The 18,724-nt window shown below is 51.3% G+C and overlaps 1 protein-coding gene across 1 annotated transcript in view; it reads right to left on the reverse strand.

Moving 5' to 3' along the window:
* The window catches only part of RRP12 (ribosomal RNA processing 12 homolog), a 29,249-nt gene extending 10,997 nt beyond the window's left edge, over positions 1-18,252 (reverse strand). The window contains exons 1-20 of the mRNA XM_079793744.1: positions 18,046-18,252; positions 17,281-17,510; positions 14,606-14,689; positions 13,456-13,532; positions 12,835-12,940; positions 12,519-12,635; positions 11,249-11,387; positions 11,031-11,158; positions 9,705-9,803; positions 9,014-9,105; positions 7,248-7,359; positions 6,905-7,002; positions 5,845-5,959; positions 4,638-4,780; positions 4,281-4,402; positions 2,663-2,727; positions 2,409-2,571; positions 1,834-1,988; positions 1,499-1,566; positions 868-961 (exon numbers count right to left, since the gene is read on the reverse strand). Coding sequence (XP_079649870.1) covers positions 868-961; positions 1,499-1,566; positions 1,834-1,988; positions 2,409-2,571; positions 2,663-2,727; positions 4,281-4,402; positions 4,638-4,780; positions 5,845-5,959; positions 6,905-7,002; positions 7,248-7,359; positions 9,014-9,105; positions 9,705-9,803; positions 11,031-11,158; positions 11,249-11,387; positions 12,519-12,635; positions 12,835-12,940; positions 13,456-13,532; positions 14,606-14,689; positions 17,281-17,510; positions 18,046-18,184 — 2,346 coding nt within the window. The 5' untranslated portion in view covers positions 18,185-18,252. The remainder of the gene's footprint in view (positions 1-867; positions 962-1,498; positions 1,567-1,833; positions 1,989-2,408; positions 2,572-2,662; positions 2,728-4,280; positions 4,403-4,637; positions 4,781-5,844; positions 5,960-6,904; positions 7,003-7,247; positions 7,360-9,013; positions 9,106-9,704; positions 9,804-11,030; positions 11,159-11,248; positions 11,388-12,518; positions 12,636-12,834; positions 12,941-13,455; positions 13,533-14,605; positions 14,690-17,280; positions 17,511-18,045) is intronic.
* Between the last annotated feature and the right edge of the window lie 472 nt (positions 18,253-18,724).

An 18,724-nucleotide genomic window follows, 5' to 3' on the forward strand; every position in this document is an offset into this window, starting at 1 on the left:
CAGAGCAGTCACCATTAACTGAGGCCAGCACTGGAGGGGATTCCGAAGCTGGCCCTGCCCTCTGGAGCTCATGAGGTCCGACAAGAGGGCCAGCAGAGTATGGACAGCAGGAGGCTAACTCTGCGCCAGGCGGGGGTGCTGCGGGGAAAGAGGCCAACCCAGCCTTCCAATCCATTCCCCTGACCCCCCTCTAAGCGATGTCCACGCCAGCAGCATGAACTTGCAGTGCCAGGAACGCACCAGGCCTGCAATGCCTGCTCACCTTTCTACTGTCTCTCCTTTGCCTGACCCCTTACCGTTCCAAGGGCATACTCTGTTTCTCCCCCAGGACACCTCTCCTGCCCTGGACTTCGGGTCTGCCTGCACGTTCTGGCTAACTGCTTATTCAACTGTCGCAGTGGCGATGGCTGTCAGGTCACTGCGGGCCTGAGTTCTGCCTGGTGGCTTGCCACAGCATGTCAGGCAGAGGACCTAGCATGTGCAAAGGCACTGAGGGGCCCCTTATATCTGCAATGCTTAAAACAGTTTAAGGAGGCCAAGTGGTGGTGGGATGAGGACGGACAAGGGGAAATGAGTGATTAGAATGAAGATCAGGCTGGGCTGAGACGGCCCAGTGAGCGATCCAGGCAAAGGAGTATGGCCGTGTTTCTACCAGACCTCACCTCGGCAGGTGAGGTCTGAGCATGACTGCATTTTAGTCACTTTGGCATCTATGTGACAGATGGACTAGACAGGGTACAAAGGAGCACAAGAAATCAGATGATCTTGGGCAGCAGCAAGGGATGAAGAAAAGAAGACAGCCCCCACCCCCTTTCCAAGGAGCCCACTCCTCCCCGTGTGGCTGTGGGGCCCCAGCCCCAGGCTCACCTCTAGGTAGGGCCGGATGGTGGAGTACAGCTTGCTGATGGCAGCTTCGTCAGCGTGGGGAGCCAAGGCCACAACCAGGTCCAGGACAGACAATCTGCTCAGGGCAGGTGACCAAGGAGGGGCTTAGCGAGGGCTGGAGAAGGGCACAGACTAACACTGTCCTTACGTCCACGGGGTGAGGGGCAGGTGGGACAAGTCAGGATGAGGACCAGGGGCCTTGAAGGAGCCCATGGACGATAATCATGGCTTGTACCTAATCGAGGCTTCATCAGGTACCAGGCACTACCGCGGGTGCTTTACCAGTGTCACCCCCTTCAATTCTCACAGCAACCCTGCTGCAGGTACCATCCGCATCTCCGTTGTGCAGATCAGGGCAAAGAGGCAAAGAATGGGTAACGTATCCAAGGTCACACAGCCCGTAAATGGAGGATCTGGGATCTGAACCCAGGCAGTGAGTTTCCAGGGTCCCCTCCTTCCCTAGCGGGCAATACTGCCGCTCCAGAAAGGAGGAGTCACTCGAGCCTTGCAGTGGAGCTGGGACATTCAATATCTCAAGCCTTTCCTAAGTTATTCCAGAGAACCCACACCCTCCAGATCCCTGGGCTACCCCAGCTCAAGTGGGGGATTTTACCTGGTGAAGTCAGAGCTAGCAGGGTCCAGCACCTTCTCACTGGCTTTTTCCAGGAAACCATTCACCAACTGGCAGCCCGCCCGGGATGAGAAGGAGAGAGTTGTTTAATAGAGAAATACAGAGCAGCAGCAGGTCACAGAACTATACCTTCTTGCCCTCCCGTTTAGAAGCCTCAAGCCCACGCTGGCCCAGCCATCATCGCTGGAATCTGGTCTCCTGTTCTCCAGGTGGCACGGGCCCAAGTGAGCCCTGCTGGGTAGGGTCTGGGGCTTTCCAATGCTCCTGACCCAACACTCCCCACCTGGGAGCATTCTCTCCCTTGTCCATCAACTCACCTGAGTATCAGTAATAGTAAGGTAAGTTTTGATGGTTTCCAGCACGGCCCGGCGAGGAGCTGGTGTGTCCCCGGCTGCAACAGGCTGCCCATACAAGTTGAAGAGGATTGGCAGAAAGTTCTTGGCAAAACGGCTCACTTCGGCACGGTCAGCCTCTGGCAGGAGGACCAAAGTTTGCATAAAAGGGGCTGGAGATGACCTCACAGGCTGTAGCCCAAAGGCATCCTTTAGGAGGACCTGTGACAGGACCATGGATGTGGGGCTTCTATGAGACAGAAGAGGCTGAGACCAGAGCCCAGAGAACAAGGTGCCACCATGACCTATGCTTCTCCATGGCTCCTGTCCTGGGGGCCAGTGAAACCCTTCAGCACTGACTGGATAACTCCCCAGATGTCGGTACATTGGGGGTAAAGAGAGAAAAGGGGCGGTTTTTTGCATCCTTGGGTCCCCAGCCGAAGCCCCAGGTCCTTGCAAAGGATGAACCATGGCTCAGGCACTGAGTCACAGCAAGTCAGGGGACTTGTGCCATCACAGCCATCCTCCCACCAGCCCCCGACCCCAGAGCCCACACGTACCTGCCTCACAGCCCTTGGTGATGAGAGTGCGCAGGGCCTGGCACACCGTGACCCTCAGGTCTGGGCGCTCGCTGATGGCTGTGCCCAGTGTCCGCGCCAGCCCTTTAAAGGAGGCGGCTACATCCGTGGGCCTCGTGCAGAACCCGGGCAGGAGGGTCCAGATCTGGGGAGGGTGGGGATGGTAAACGAGAATGACATTCAGCAACCCACGCCCCCGCACTACCCAACCCACATCCCCCTAACTGACCCTTTACCTGCCATTGCAGCGTGTCATAGATCTTGGACTCCACCATGCGGTCCACCTGGGCCAGGTCCATTGCTGGAGTGTAAAAAAGGACACAGTGTGACCCTGGGCACCCTCCTACCCACCAGGACCCATTTTCATCAAAACCAAAAGCCCAGTGATGAAGTCAATGTCGGTGATTCCTTCCTCCCCACAGATGGAAACTGTTCCTTCTAAATACCTAAGACCTCGCCCTCACCAGTTTGGCTCAGTGGACAGAGCGTCGGCCTGTGGACTGAAGGGTCCCGGGTTTGATTCTGGTCAAGGGCACATGCTTGGGTTGCAGGCTCCATCCCCAGTAAGGAGTGTGCAGGAGGCAGCCAATCAGTGATTCTCTCTCATCATTGATGTTTCTATCTCCCCCTCTCCCTTCCTCTCTAAAATCAATAAAAATATGTTAAAAAACAAATTAATTAAAAACAAATACCTAAGCCAAAACCGGTTTGGCTCTGGATAGAGCGTCGGCCTGCGAACTCAAGGGTCCCGGGTTCGATTCCGGTCAAGGGCATGTACCTTGGTTGCGGGCACATCCCCGGTGGGGGGTGTGCAAGAGGCAGCTGATCGATGTTTCTCTCTCATCGATGTTTCTAACTCTCTATCCCTCTCTCTTCCTCTCTGTAAAAAATCAATAAAATATATATTTAAAAATAAATAAATAAATAAATAAATAAATAAATAAATAAATACCTAAGACCTGTATAAAACAGAAAGTAATGTCTCCTCATTGTCTTACTCACCCTATCTCTTCTGACTTTCTTATGTTTCTTTTTTTTTTATAAATTGAATTTATTGGAGTGACATTGGTCAACATGAACACAAAGGTTTCAGGTGTGGGTTTCTATGTTATAAGCTATGTATGTTGCACTCAAAGTCAAATCTTCTCCTGTCGCCATATATTGGTCTTATGTTTCTTTAAACAGACATACACCTTTAAAAACATAAGCAAGATGTACTATACATATATTGTTCTGAAACCTTGTTTTACTTGACAATTTCTGTGTGACAGGCTGTGTAATGGGGCACTTAGATGATTATTTCACTTAATCTTCATGTCACAATTATCATTCTTATTCACGATGAGGAGCAGACCCAAAGGAATTGAATACACTTGCTCAAAGTCAACCAACTGCAGTGGCTGAGCTGAGATCTGAATCTGATCTGTTCAACTCACCATCTACACGCCCATGTCTCTTCCTTTGTAATGACCACATTGTGTCCCACAGTGATGTTGGGACACATCATGGTGTTACCATAACTAACTTCACTGGAACCCAATGATGGACATGTAGGTTGTGTTAGGGTTTTTGCTAGAACATCTCTGCATACGTATAAGCCGCTGTGTGCTTGTGTAATTAATTACTCCACTAGTGGGAGAGCAGGCCAATGTCTGCCAGCCAAGGGCAGGCTCCTACAATGGGGGAAGGCCAGGCCATGCCTTCGAGCAGAGGGGAGGGACAGCCCACTGAATTAGGCCTCAAGCACTGGCGGGTCACCTGTTTGCCAGAGGGAGGCCTAGGGCTGGGGTGCTGGGCCAGGAGCCCTTCCCAACCCCTTCTGGCTGAGCTCCAGGACTGCGGTGGGCCCCATACCTTTGCTCTTCAGGGTGGTCGCCAGGGGCAAGAAGTAGGTGGTGAAGAAACCAAGTCGCGTTTCCCGGACATGGTCCCGGATAACGGGCAGCAGCCAGCTCCGTGGGAAATCCAGAGTCTCTCTGAAAGGAGGCAGGAGAGGCCCAGTGAGGAAGGGGTGACAGCCTGGAGGGCAGCACACCCAACAGCACGCCCCCTGCTGAGCTGGGGAGCATGTCGAGCCTGCTCTGGCCTCTCTTGCTGACCCCCACATGGCACATGGAGACTTCACCCAAAGGAGTGGACACCCTCCTGGAGCAAAGCAAGCCATCTGACCCTTTTAGGGCTCGTACAGAAGCCAACCAGGGTCGCACTTACTCAGAGCCATCAATTTCCAGAGGCACAGCCTGTAAAACCACCTCAGGTCCCATGCTGGCCACCGCCGCCCCCACTGCCTGGTCCAGAGCTGCCGTGTGGGGAAAGTGGGGGGAGAGGCGCAGGTCACACAGGGACTGGAGACACTGGAGCAAAGAGATGAAAGATTATACATCAAGATGTACTCGCAGAGCAAGCACCATGGCTGAGTCTGAGCCAAAGTCTCTAAGATGATGAGGTCAGGAGCGTGAGCCCAGGTTAAGCTCTGGGTCAGAAGTCACAAACCAGGAACCAAATGTAACCCACTGATGCTGTCTGACCCCTCCCCAATGCTCCATGATTTTAAAAAATTCTGTATTCTTTAATAACAAGTAAAAATCAGGAGATTTTACATACAAATGCAGATTTCTAGCTTATCTTGAAAAACGACAAGGTCTGGCAAAGGCGGACCTGTGTGCAACAACTAGCAAATGAACAGGCACTGAGGAGTGGCTGCCCCTCGAGAAGAGCTGCACCCTCAGGTGCACCACAGCCCAGACCCCCTAGGGCAAGCATGTCCAACTACGGCCCGCGGGCCACATGCCTCGTTTATTTAACGTGCCGACCGCAAGTGTGACATGTTTACCCTAGGTCACCCCTCATGACCTCTCAGAGGAAGCCAGGTCTGCCCACCTCATCTATTAGAGCCCAGCCAGCCCCGAGGAGCCTGCCATCCCGGGTGAAGGAAACGGCGGTGGGTGAGGAAGATGCCATGAGGCCGGGAGCTGCTCCACCTGCCAACAAGGACAGGTCCCACCCTCTCCCAAAGCTGACCCCTGACCCTTAGATGGTTTACTCTGGGCTGCATGTAGTCACCTTCCTGAGACCTAAGGCTGCTTAAAACACTATCCTCATTCATTACAGAAAATTCAAAGGATTAAAAATTAAAAGGTAACGGGTGTGGGTAAGAGAATCACAGTGGTTCCCTATTCAAAACTATCAACTCCAGCCAACTCTAGTGAGCAGCTGTGTGTGGGCGGGGGTCCTGCCCCTCTTTCTTCCTCCCATGATGGCCCAGTCAGCTTCCTGGGGGCACAGTACTGGGCACCTGCTATGGGCACTGTGGCGGTGGGTGCAGTTAAAGTGCAGAGGTAACAGAGACACAGGCCCCTTCTAGTCCAAAAGCCCAAGTGCCACTTCCTGCCCCGGCCCCAGCAGCTCCCCAACTCACCTTCTTCATCACAGGGTGGGCCTGCCTCCCACAGGCCTCGAAGAAGACACACAGCAGCTGCAACACGGAGCTCCAGGCCGCATGGAATTTGTACGTGAGGCCCTCCTCCACTGCCCTGCCAAGGGAGCAGCAGTCAGGGCCCTGGCCACGCCCCCCGGGCCCTGGCCAGGAAGTCAACAGCTACACCATGAGCTATAGACCGCCAGCTGGCCGCTAGGGCAGGGCCCCTGGAAAGCCAAAGGGGAGACCTAGCATTGATGAAGTGCCCACACTGCTCCCTGTGCTGAGTTTAATTTATGCAACCTTCGAGCTTAAAGAAAAACACGTGGGGCAGGTTATTTGTTCAATCTTCAGATGGTGAAACTGAGGCTCCGAGAGACGAAATAACCTGTCAGGGTCACTCTGCTGGTGGCCAAACTGGGCCTCCAAAGCCCATGCTTTCCTGGCCTGACCCAATGTGCATGGCAGGGTAAGAACAGGTGGTCTAGGCAGGATGGGAAGCTGCACCAGGGAGGGCTGGCCCAGCCCCTCCTGCATGTGCACACCTTGCTTGGCTCCATCTCCCAAAATCTAGCCCCTGGAGGTTTTAGGCAAGAATGGCCAACAGGGGTCAGTGTGGGGAAAAGAATGGGCTAGGGGTGGGGCAACTCTATTCTTGCTTTCTATTCTAGTTGGGTGATCTCAGCTTGTCCATCTGTAAAATGGGGTCAGTAGGACTACTAGCAGTTTCTATTTATTGAGCACCTAACTGGGTGCCAGGTACTGTTCTGACCACTTTGCACATATTAACTCATCTAACCCTCACCTGCGTTAGCCCCCTTTAAGGGATGATGACCTTGAGATATCGAGATGGAGGAGCTTGTCCCAGATGACTGGCCTGAGAGTCCACACTCGTGAGCACCACACCATGGCGCATGGAACATGGCCAGGGCTCAAATCAACAGCAGCTGCTCTGGCACTGTGCACATGGCCAGTCAGTGACAAGCAGAGACCTCTCATTACAAGGAACTTTCTACAAGGCACACCGTATTCCTTCTCATCTCAGATACTATGCTCTCACCTGAACATCTTGGCGACACACTGGGCAGGGCCTGAGGCTGAGGAGGTCACAGAGCCGATGCCAGCCATGTGAGGAGCGACACATTCCTTCAGGATCTCCTGCAAAAAGGGGCCGCAGCTGTCTAAGCCCAAGGCAGCCCCCCAGTGAGCCTCCCACAGAAACTCCCACTGAGCCCGCCTATGGGCCTGCTTCCTGAAGCTTCTAGGCAGCCATCCCTCCCTGAGAACCTCCTGCCCAGGATGCAGCTGGCGTCTGAGGCAGGCTCTGGGAGAGACAGGCAGCTGGCTGAGCCCACTGTGCTCTCTGCTCCCCCCATAAAGCTGGGGCTCAGGGGGCGTGGTACCTGGAGGCTCTGGGTGGCAGCTGTGACCACCTGTGAGTGGGGAGAGAGGAGGCAGGCCGTGGCAGTTCCAAAAAAGCGAGGGAGGTGACTCAGCCCAAGGTCCCGCTGCAGCCTGTCAAGACAAAACACTTCTGTGGGGCGGGGTGGCCCTGATCCTGGGGGACTAGATGGCTCAGGTCCAATGACGGTTACTGATGTGGGGAGCTCTACAGGGCTCTTCTCGTGGGCGATTTTAGAAAGGGCTGTCATTCAAGTAACAGCTACAGGTGGTAAAAAATTCAAACAGGTGCTCACGGTATAAAGTGTCTTCCTCACCAAACCTTTCTCCCAACTGACCCTCAGATGCACTTCCCAGGGGAAAATCAAGGTTAAGTTTCTCCAGTACTCTTCCAGAAGTTTATCTCTAAATTTATGTAACATTTATCACATGCCAAGTACTGACATAACCTGCATTCATTCATTTAAAGCCTACAAAAGCCCCCACAAACAAAACACAGAACATGAAACCTTGCAAAACTGAGATTAAGTGTTATTACATTTAACATTTCATAGGTGAGGAAACTGAGGCACAAAAAAGTCAAGTAACTTGCCCAAGGCCACCCAGCTAGTGGAGGGTGGGTCAGGACTCACACCCTGGTAGTTTGCAAATAATCACAGCATCCATGCTGCTCTGCACCTTGCTTTTTCTCAATGTATCTTGAAGGTCTTTCCACATCAGCACGCACACACCTACTTCAATTATCCCTGACGGCTGCCTATTATTTCACTGTTTATATGTAACCAGTCCCCTCCTGGGGCACGGTTAGGCTGTCTCTAGGTTTTTTGCCATTAACCACGGTGCTACCACAAACATCCCGACACAACGTGGAAGTCCTGTGGGATAAATCCCGAGAAGCAAAGCATGAAGCTATTTTGCCATTTTCCAGCACCTCCAGGTGAAAGGTGAAGGGTCTGGTACAGAAAGGACATGGGCCTGGCAGACCTGGCTGTGCCCCTGAATAGCCTCAACACCAGCTGGCTCGCAGTGCTTCAGTTTCTGGTTTATGAAATGGGCTAAGGCCTTCTTCGTGGGGTGGTCGTGATCAATGCCGTGAAACATAGTGCCGGGGGTGGGTGTGGGGTGGGGGTGGGAGGAGCAGGCCAACGGGAACCCTTCAGTGGAGGCGAAGACAGACAAACAGGTGGAGCCTCGGGGCTCGGGGGCCTTAGAGACCCTCCTTCCAGGCAAAATGCAAGTCACCAATTGACACACGATTCTTCTCAGCCTTACTTGGGAAAAGTGGAATTGTCAAGAGTCTACTGCTATTTAAATGGTCAAGTTCAACTGTGAGTGTTATGACAGAGACACAAAGCAGAAACTGGGCTCACAGGACTGTCCCCGAAGAGGGGACCATTAACTCAGGTGGGGAGTGGGAGAGAGCTGCAAAGTGGATGATATCCTCTGAGAGGGAAACCAACTGCACAGGATGACAGCCAGGGGTGACAAGATCAGGATGGCACTTGGGCCCCACCCAAGGGCAGTACCCTCGACCCATCCTTGCGGCTAGTTGGCCAACGCTCAGACATCAGCCCCAGCTAACACAGGCTGTGCCACCCAGCCCCGTGCCTCATAAAATAGGAGGTGGCTGCTACACACTCAACATGGAACTGCCGTCATTCCCAGGAACCTGAACCCCCTCCAGCTTCCAGCTCATGTCCTTCCCACCCGCACCGCAGGGCAGGCAGCCTGGCTGGAGGCCCTGGGCCACGCCTCCACCTCACCTTACCTGACCAGGTTGATGTGAGCTTTCTCCATGACCTTAAGCCAGGCCAGCAGCGGCTGTAAGTCATTCTCACTGGGAACGTAGTCATACAAGGCCTAGAGGTGAGACAGGAAATAAGCAGGTGTCTGAGCAAATGCGTCCAGCAGCAGCCCAATGACAAAGACCTCTTCCATCCCGAGGCCCCAGCATGTCCCACTGACAGGCCTACACATGCGGCCCCAGAACGCAGCACCCCCTTGGCCTCCCAGCTCCATGAACCCTTCCAGTTCTGCTTCTATGGAAGTTCCTAGGAGCAGCCGAGTATAACTTGGGTCACACAAGCCACTGTGAACCTGACAAAAGCCACAGAGCCCTTCTCTGGAAAAATGCACATGAGCACACATTTTGCAAACAATGTGGGGGAGTTTCTGCACCTTCCCCAAATTCATCCACTAGATCCCTAAGGTTGAGAACCCCTGCTCAAAATCCCATGAGACCTTGCTGAAATCATAAATTAACTACCACCAACTCAAGAGTCAGCTCCTCCAGCTCCTGTGGGTACGGATGTGGCTCTGGTGGAGTCTCCTGGCTGCCTGTCTACCATTCCCCTGCAATGGGGCAGCCCAGCCCAGCCCACTCAACCTCAACCTGCAGACAAGTAACAGGACCACCCCACCCCAACATACCCATGCCCTTCCCCATCGCCAAGTCTCACCGTGATGATCTGGGCATTGAGCTCTGCAGGCAGGGTACCTGGGCCAGGCTTGGCATGGAAGAGGCTGTGAAAGGCCTGCATGGCACAGGCGGTCACCAGCTGGAGAGGACACATAAGCTTAGTGAGCAACCTGCAAGCCCTGGGCTCCTCAACCTCCCACTCCAGCGAGTGAGCTAGGGGAAGACTCAGCCCCCTCACCCTCAAACATGCCCCCGGCACCTGGACACTCAGAGCACTGTCACTTCAGTAAACCTTGGCAGCCAGTAAAAAAATTTAAATGATTTAAACAAAGACAATCTAGAAACATGAACAAAGTATTTTTTTTTGGTTGTTGTTAATCCTCATCTGAGGATATTTTTCCACTGATTTTTAGAGAGACTGGAAGAGGAGAGACAGAGAGAGAGAGAAACATCGACACAAGAGAGACACAGCAATTGGTTGTCTCCCAATCACACCCCATCCGGGGCCGGGGATCAAGCCTGCAACCCCCTGCAATGGAGATATGTACCCTTGACCAGAATAGAACCCGAGACCCTTCAGGCCAACACTCTACCCACTGAGCCAAACTGACTAGGACATGAACAAAGTATTTTTAACATAAAGGGCTAAAAGATAAAAGAGCAGGTTATGAATGGTTTGGATACCATAATTACAACTGTATTTCATGCTTTCATGTTAACTTATCCAGAGAGAAAATGTCTGAAAGGGTACACAATAAGTTCTTGGCACTATTTATCTTAGGAAGTGAGTTGAAGGGAAAACAAAGACTTGTATTTTTTACTTTATAAACTCCTGAAAGGTTTTTCCCTTTTAAACAGTGATCATGCTATTTTTATAATAAATACTTCAAAATATGTGTATGAGTAAACACTACAAGAGAACACATAAAGATGACCAGAATTGTGCTAGAATGGCAAGAATGTAGGGGATCATTTTTATGTATCTTTAACATCATCACACAGATGTCAGTAACTTAGGGGGGAAAAAAGAGAAATAACTGTGACTGTGGTTCGAGTAGAGCTCAAGACAGGGAGAGGACTGACGCTTTACCAGCCCCACCACAGTTCCAGCTCACGCTGCTCTGATCTGAGGCCAGCTCCCAACTGGACCAGGACCCAGAAGCCGGCCCAGCCTGCCTGACACTGGGGGTGAGATGGAGTCCTTGGTTGTAGCTAAGAGCAGGGCCAGGGAAGGGAGACACTCAGGCCCTGCCTTTGGCCTCACCAGGGAGTTCCCTGACAGCCAGCACCACGGGCCTGGGGTCTGCAGCTAGATCCCCACCACCCTCAGTGTGCCCCTGCCTGCTGGCTCTCAGCCTGAGCTCACCACATGGCTCAAGGTCATGACCCTGAGGAGAGTCTCACTGCAGCTCTTCACCAGGCCCTCCGGGAAGCAGGGCAGCAGGTCCTTCAGCAGTGTCAGCATGTGCAGCGTGGTGGTGGCCTCTTTGGAGCCTGGCAGAGCAAGGGGAGCTGAGACTCCAGCCCACTCACTGCAGCGGGCCCTGTCCTCCCCGCAGGCCCCACCCTCAGCTTGGCTCCTACCTCCAGACTTCTCAATCTCCTGGATGCAGAACTTGGCGGTGGACGTGGCAGCAGGGTGGTGGGCAGGAGCCTTCTCACCAAACATGAATTCACTGCCCTTGATGACCGAGCACACTCCATGCTGGGCAGCCTTCCGGATCTGAGGAGCAAAGGAAGGGGATGAGGGCAGGGCCAGCATTCAACCAGCAGCTGGTGTGGTGGGCACAACCGCCCACCAAAAAGTAGTGACCACACACCGCCCACATGGTCAATGCTATACCTTGGGCTTCAAGTATAGACACCTGAGCTATGGAGTGAGACAAACCCTGGCTCTAATTCTTGCTTTCCTCCTAACTCACCACACAGCCCTAAGCAAGCCAAGCAGCTTAATCTCTGAGCTTCCATGTCCTCATCTTTACAGCAGGGAGCCATTCACTCATTCAGTCATCAGCAACATGGAGCGTCCACCAAGCCAGCACTGTTCTTACACTGTTCCCAGTGCTGGCAGCGTGGCAGCGAACAGAGCAAACAACTCATGTTCTACTTGGGAGGCAGAAACAAACAACCATACACCAGAAGGTAAAAGTACTTTGCAGACAATAAAGCAGGGCTATTACTCTTTATCCGACAGTCAGAAAAGTGTCACTCCAGTAAAGTGACATTGTAGCAGAGACCTGAAGAAATGGAGGGCAAGTTCACATGGATACCCAGGGAAAGACGCGTGAGCCACCTGGGTAACAGTGCTCAGCCAGTGAGTGATGACTATGACTGGTGTCACTGTTACATGCTTCCTGCCCTGAATTTCAGGAGGAAATGATGGCCAACCAGCACTTACTGAGCACCTACCTGCGCGGGAACCGCACCTGGCCTGTGAGGATCACCGGAGCCTCCCCACACCCTCACAGCAAGGATGATATTATTAGCCCTCTTTCACAGCTGGGAAACTGAGGCTCAGAGATTAAGTGACTTGCTTAAGGTCGCAGCACAAGCTGTGAGTCCAAGTATCCAACTCAGGTCGGTGTGATTCCAAAGCCCCCCTCAACCCTCCTGCCACTGTCACTGACCTGTCACTACCCAGTGAGGCGGCAGGAACTCAGAAGGGCCTGACAGTGAACATCCCTCCTGCAGGAGCTGCCCCCCACTTTCTGGGAGCTGGGCAGATGGGACCTCAGAGGCAAGAACCCAGGACTCTGGTCACGCTCCCCATCCCACTCAGACAAGCCAGCCCCGCCCCGCCCACCCCCTTGAGTGGCTGATCCATTCCCATATCCTGGGGGCCCAGCGGTCTCACCTTGGGCTTGGCGTGCACGGTGAAGCTCAGCAGCCCGTGGTACACCTGCAGGGTCACGGGGTAGCCCCAGGCCTCCAGGTCCTGCTTCCGCAGAAGGGTGGCCAGGCACGAGAGGACCTTGAAGAGGAGAGTCAGGGTCTCTCAGCTCCACCCTCTTCAGCCAGGCAGGGAAAAGCCCAGCTTCTCACCGACTCCACAAATCCCAAAGGGACCCATCTGAGGGTCCACAGAGTGTCCCCACCCCTCTCAGGGAGCACCCATGCTTTGGCCGCTGTTCTGGAAGACAGCAGAGGAGAACTGAGAACCAACTACTAACCCATCGGAGGGCAGAGGTGGAGCCACTGCTGGCCTGGGCTGACAGGATACTCATGAAGGCTTTAGAGGTATCCGAAAACTTCTTCATGAGCACAGGACTGGGCACGCTACAGGCGAGAACAGAGAAAGTCAGCGTCCCAGAGGGGCTCCAAAAGCAGCTGGTACAGCCCTGCCCTGGTCTGAAGGAGGAAGCTGGACAGAGGGAGGCAGCGCTGGCCTGTCACTCAGCAAGTGAACAACAGTTAAGACCAGAGCTCACCCTTCCCGACACCCCGTACAGTGAGATCTCCATGGCACCTGAGCTGCCTGCCTCCCTCGCCTTCTTCACTACCCATTCTCTACACCACCCACTAGATGGGCCCTATAAACTCACACCATTCCTCTCCCCACCTTCCCCCTGGCGCCAACATTCCACCCCATCACTCCTGCCCCACTGACTGCACCAGGGCTGCCCCCTTGCCAGTCTACAGGCTCCTGAGCTGCCCCCTGAGCCTGATGCAGAATGCCAATACTCCAGTATCCTTTTGTTCTGTTTAACAATTCCTTGATCCTGCCCCTCCCGTCCACACTCCCTTCTCCTCTCCACAAAGAGCCTTGGGTCCAGACAGAACCCAGAACTCACCGCTTCAGGACAAGGTTCAGCAGGTAAGCAACAGCGGCCAGAGACTCCGGGGACTCCACCGCTTCCATTGTCGTCATCTGAGGACCAGATCACAGCGGGGTGTGAGCAGGAAATGTGACATGCTGGGCAAGCTGGGTGCTGGGGGGCATCACGTGCCCAGCAGAACAGTTATGACCAAGAAGGCTGTCAAAGGTTCAAATCCCTGAGATGCTACTGTTAGTCTTGGGCTGGCAACTTAACCTTTCTGTGACTCAGTTTCCTCACTGATAAAATAGGGATAACAGTACTTATAAGGTGTTGAACGAACACGTGTGAAACAATTAGAATACTGCCTGGCACACGATAAAAACCTTATATTGCTATGTAATTTACTCCATTTTTCTAGAGCAGAGATGGCCAAGCTTTTTCTGTAAAGGGCCAGATAACAAATATTTTAGGCTTTGCAATCTATCTATGGTCTCTACTGCATATTCTTCTTTGTGTGTTTTAACAATCCTTTAGAAACATAAAAACCACTCTTAGCTCTCAGGCTGTAAAGAAATAGGCCATGGGTCAGATTATGTCTTTGGGCAGTCGTTTGCCAACCCCACTCTAGAGTAGTGGCTCTAAAAATGACTGAGGATTCCCCAAAGGTTCTGTTCATGTAGGTTACACCTATTGATATTTGCCACAATAAAATTAAAACTGAGAAAATTTCAAACCACAAGAATATGAAAGCACAATTCAATTAGCTGTCAAAATAATGTCATCAGACATCATGTAACTTCTGGAAAACTCCACGGTACACTCATGAGTGAAAAAGAGATAAATGATGTACTAGTATTATTATGGAAATAATTCTGACCTAGCCAACTCCCCAAAAGGGTCTTGGGGACCCCAGACCACACTTTGAAAAGCAGTTTTCTAGAGGTTCCCCTGGGCCTTACTTAGCTTCATAGATCAAGGGGATAAAACCCAGAGTAGTGGATTTTTGTTTTAGACAAAAATGCAGCAAATACCACTAGCCTTTCCAAGCCACCGGAGAATGACTGAAGTACTTTCACCTGTTCAAGGTGGTCCTTTGCTCCCCACATGCCAGGGCACCATCTTCCCTCTAGAGCCTGAATAACTTGCTGCTCTGAACACCCACCCCCAAGTCACACCCACTCACCAGGGCTGCGAAGTACTCAGTCTCCGTCTCTTTCCCTCCCTGAGAGCGAATCACCTCTGTGACAGCAGCCAGAACAGCACAGATCTGCGTACGAAGAAGGCACCTGTGACATCTATTCCAAATCTAACCCCCCCAACGGTAGCCTCTTCTCCTTGCTCCTTCACAGATTAATCTTCTGGTAGCCCAGAGGTTGAGCAGCATTCAGAGACAGAGGTACACACCACAGAGTCTAGCACACAGGAAGCTTAGAACATATTTGCCAAAATTCCACCCCTACAATGCTCTCTCTTATAGAAATACCTGCCAAATGTGTGAGCATTTTATGTACAAGTGTGTTTACTGCAGCAACAAATTAGAACAACCAAGCAGCCACCAACGGGATTTAATATTATACTATTATTTAATAAATAATGACAGACTCAAATACTATGTAACTATTGAAAAGAATAAGGAACAACTATGTACATTCATTAACACAGAATTACTGTTCAGTCGGGGGAAAGTTGCAGAACACTGCATATAAAATATAAACCTAAACAAAATGTAGATGAGCCCTAGCTGGTTTGGATCAGTGGACAGAGCGTCGGCTGTGGACTTAAGGATCCTGGGTTCGATTCGGGTCAAGGGCACATGCCCGGGTTGTGGGCTCGATCCCCAGTGGGGGACGTGCAAGAGGCAGCCAATCAATGATTCCCTGTCATCATTGATGTTTCTATCTCTCTCTCCCTCTCCCTTCCTCTCTCAAATCAATAAAAATGTATTTAAAAAATTTTTTTAAAGTAGATGAAATATACAAAAAATCTAGAACAGTAATGTTGAGAAGAGGTTACTGTGCATCTGAAATGTGGCTAATGTGATGGAGGAACTGAATCTTTAATTTTAAAATTTTAATTAAATGTAAAAACGAATACTTGATCTAGTTATTGGAAAACACAGATTTAGAACTTGTATATACACATGAATCTACTTTTGCAACTGTAAGTTTTATAAACTCTAAATAAAATCAAGCCTTAGCCAGTTTGGCTGAGTGGACAAGTATCAGCAGAATTGGCCTGTGGCCTGGATTGGATTCCGGTCAAGGGCACATGCCCGGGTTGTGGGCTCAATCCCCAGTAGGGGGCATGCAGGAGGCAGCCAATCAATGATTCTCTGTCATCAGTGATATTTCTATCTCTCCCTTCCTCTCTGAAATCAATAAAAATATATTTTTAAAAATACAAATCAAGTAGCACCCAAATGGAGATTTTAAGGGTAAAATACGTACTAGATTTTGAAGACTTAGTATGATAAAAATGTAAAGCATCTCATTATTTTTATATTGGTTATATATTGAAATGATATTTTGGATATACTGGGTAAAACCAAGTATATTATTAAGATTAATTTCCTGGCGGGGTGGCTCAGTCAGTTGGAGCATTGTCCCGTACACCAAAAGGTTTCAGGTTCGATCCCTGAGTACATGAAGCAACTGAATGATGTTTCTCTCTTTCTTTCCCTCTCCTTCCCTCCATCCCCTCTTCTCTCTCTAAAAAAAATCAATGAGAACATACCCCCAGGTGAGGATTTTTAAAAAAGATTAATTTTACCTGCTTTTTACATTCTTTAACATGGCCACTAGAATATTGAAAATATATTTATAACTTCTATTACATTTCTGTTGGACAGGGGGGGTCTAGGGAGATTATACAATGACCCATTAACAGTAGCTACCAGGAAGAAGTTGGTAGAACAACTTTCACATTTCATTCTACTCACATCAGTTGTACCTGATAATGGTACTCACATAAATTGGTACCATTTATAATTTTGACATTTTTCTTTTTTTTTTAATCCTCACCCAAGGATATTTTTTCCATTGATTTTTCAGAGAGTAAGGGAGGGAGGAAGGGAGGGACACCGATGTGAAAGAGACCCATCAATTGGCTGTCCAGGGCCAGGGATCAAACCTGGAACCAGAGGTATGTTCCCTTGACTGGGAATCGAACCTGCAACTCTTCTGTCTGAAGGCTGACGCTTTAACCACTGAGCAACCGACCAGGGCTCTTTTTTTTTTTTAATTATAAGAGAGAGTTTATTTAGAAAGTTAAAAAGATAGTAGAAGTGAGCCAGATGGGCTGCTTAAGCTCAGGAAACAAGTTACAGAAGCAAAAGAAGGCGGGCCCTTGGAGCTCAGGAGACGGAAAGGCCAAGGTAATGTCCTGGGGAACCAAAGGGAACTAGAATGGCTCAGCGTGCTCCCAAGAAGGACAGCATGCTGCCATTTTTCATTTAAACAATGAAAAGGAATAAATATACATAATTTTAAAATACAAGCTAAAAATAGTAACCTTAGTTGTTACATAAGTAACATTTTCCAACCTGTTACTTGGCATGAAATATTCGACAAATGTTTCTCAAAAATATTCTTTGTAAAAAATCATGTTTAGGTACAGTTGAAGAGAAGAATGGGAAATATTTCTCCCATGAAGGGCTTTACACTTGAGCAGGGGGGATGCTGTTAGAAAAAGCAGAAAGTGGAACCTGCCCCAGGAGAAGTAGTAAGTAGGGAATGCCAAGGGTAGGAGAGGTGACGCATCATGCAGAAATCCCAGCTGCTGTCACCAGACACCAAAAAAATAAAAAGCAGGAGTCTGGTCCCTCTTCCCCAACGCGCGCCCTCCTGACCCTCCCGCTACCTCCTTGTGGGCGGCCGAGTTGGACTCCCAGAAGCGCTGCACTTTGCTGAAGGTGACGTTCGTGCAGTCGGACAGACCGCTTAGGAAGGTGGCTGAGGACTTCTCCGAGAGAGCCGGCACCTCCTCGTCTTCCATAGCCGCCTCCGGGGCTTCGCTCTTGTCCAGGCGCAGGGACCCTGACTGCAGCTCATTGTGCAACTTCAACGCGTCAACTGTCAGGTCGCTCTTTCCTGAAAACCCGAGGCACAAAGTAAGACCCCAACTTCTACCCTTCTGTCCAGGAGAAAAAGCATCACCTGTAAGAAACGAACCGGTGGCGTCCAGGCCCCCAACCCGAGAGGCTGAATTCTGAACGCGGTCTTCCTCATCAGCCCACTGTACGCCTAGAACTTAGAAAAGCCCAAAAGGGAACCCTCCTGGTCAAAGTTCCTGCCTCCCTGTCCTGATGGCATAAGCGCCGGTGGGAACCGGCTGGGGGCTGCACTCAGGAGCATGGGAAATAAATGGAGGTGAAAACGCTTTGTAAAGAGTCACCAGATTAATTACAGCCACGAGTGCCAACTCTGACACCCTGAGACAAGTCATTCCCTGCTGCGGACTCAGTTTACGCCGCTGTTAAACAGGGAGGTGGGCCTTTACAGCAGGCTCCAGACCCGACAATCTAAGATGGAAGGCCCAATGCCTGGGCCAGAGAGGCCAGACCCATCCGGACCCAGGCCCGTCCAGAACCCCGCCGCCGGCGTGCCCAGGACCGGACCCCACTACCTGAGGGCCGGCTGAAGAAACGGCTGCGGGCGGCCTGGCGGTGGCGGCAGATGGCGGGGTTGCTGTCGCTGCTATGGCCTTTCTTCCAGCGTTTCAGCTTGGCGGAGACTCCGGAGGGCAGCTTCCCGGAGCGACCCATGTCGACTCAGTTTAAAGGACCGGCAGCCAGGGACGCGGCAACACGCGGAGAACCCACGTGGGTTCTCAGCCCGCTCTGCTTCCTCTTCCTCTGGCGCCACTTCCGGATTTGCGTCCGTTACCATAGCAAACCAGTCAACATCCGGTCTTACGTTTCCTCCGGACTCAGGATTCTTTGGAGGGGCTCGGAGATTTGTCGCTCAGGAAGAAGTTGTGTTGCTAAGGAATCCCCTCCACTCCTACGCCAGGGCCAGGGTTCTTGGCCACAGGGGTGAGCCATATAAAACTGTAATTCCTTTGCAGGTTAAAAAAACAAACCAGCCGAAACCGGTTTGGCTCAGTGGATAGAGCGTCGGCCTGCGGACTCTAGGGCCCTAGGTTCGATTCCGGTCAAGGGCCTGTACCTTGGTTGCGGGCACATCCCCAGTAGGGGGTGTGCAAGAGGCAGCTGATCGATGTTTCTCTCTCATCGATGTTTCTAACTCTCTATCCCTCTCTCTTCCTCTCTGTAAAAAAATCAATAAAAAATATTTTTTAAAAA

Source organism: Cnephaeus nilssonii, assembly GCF_951640355.1.
Source record: "Cnephaeus nilssonii genome assembly, chromosome: 16".
NCBI lineage: Eukaryota > Metazoa > Chordata > Mammalia > Chiroptera > Vespertilionidae > Cnephaeus > Cnephaeus nilssonii.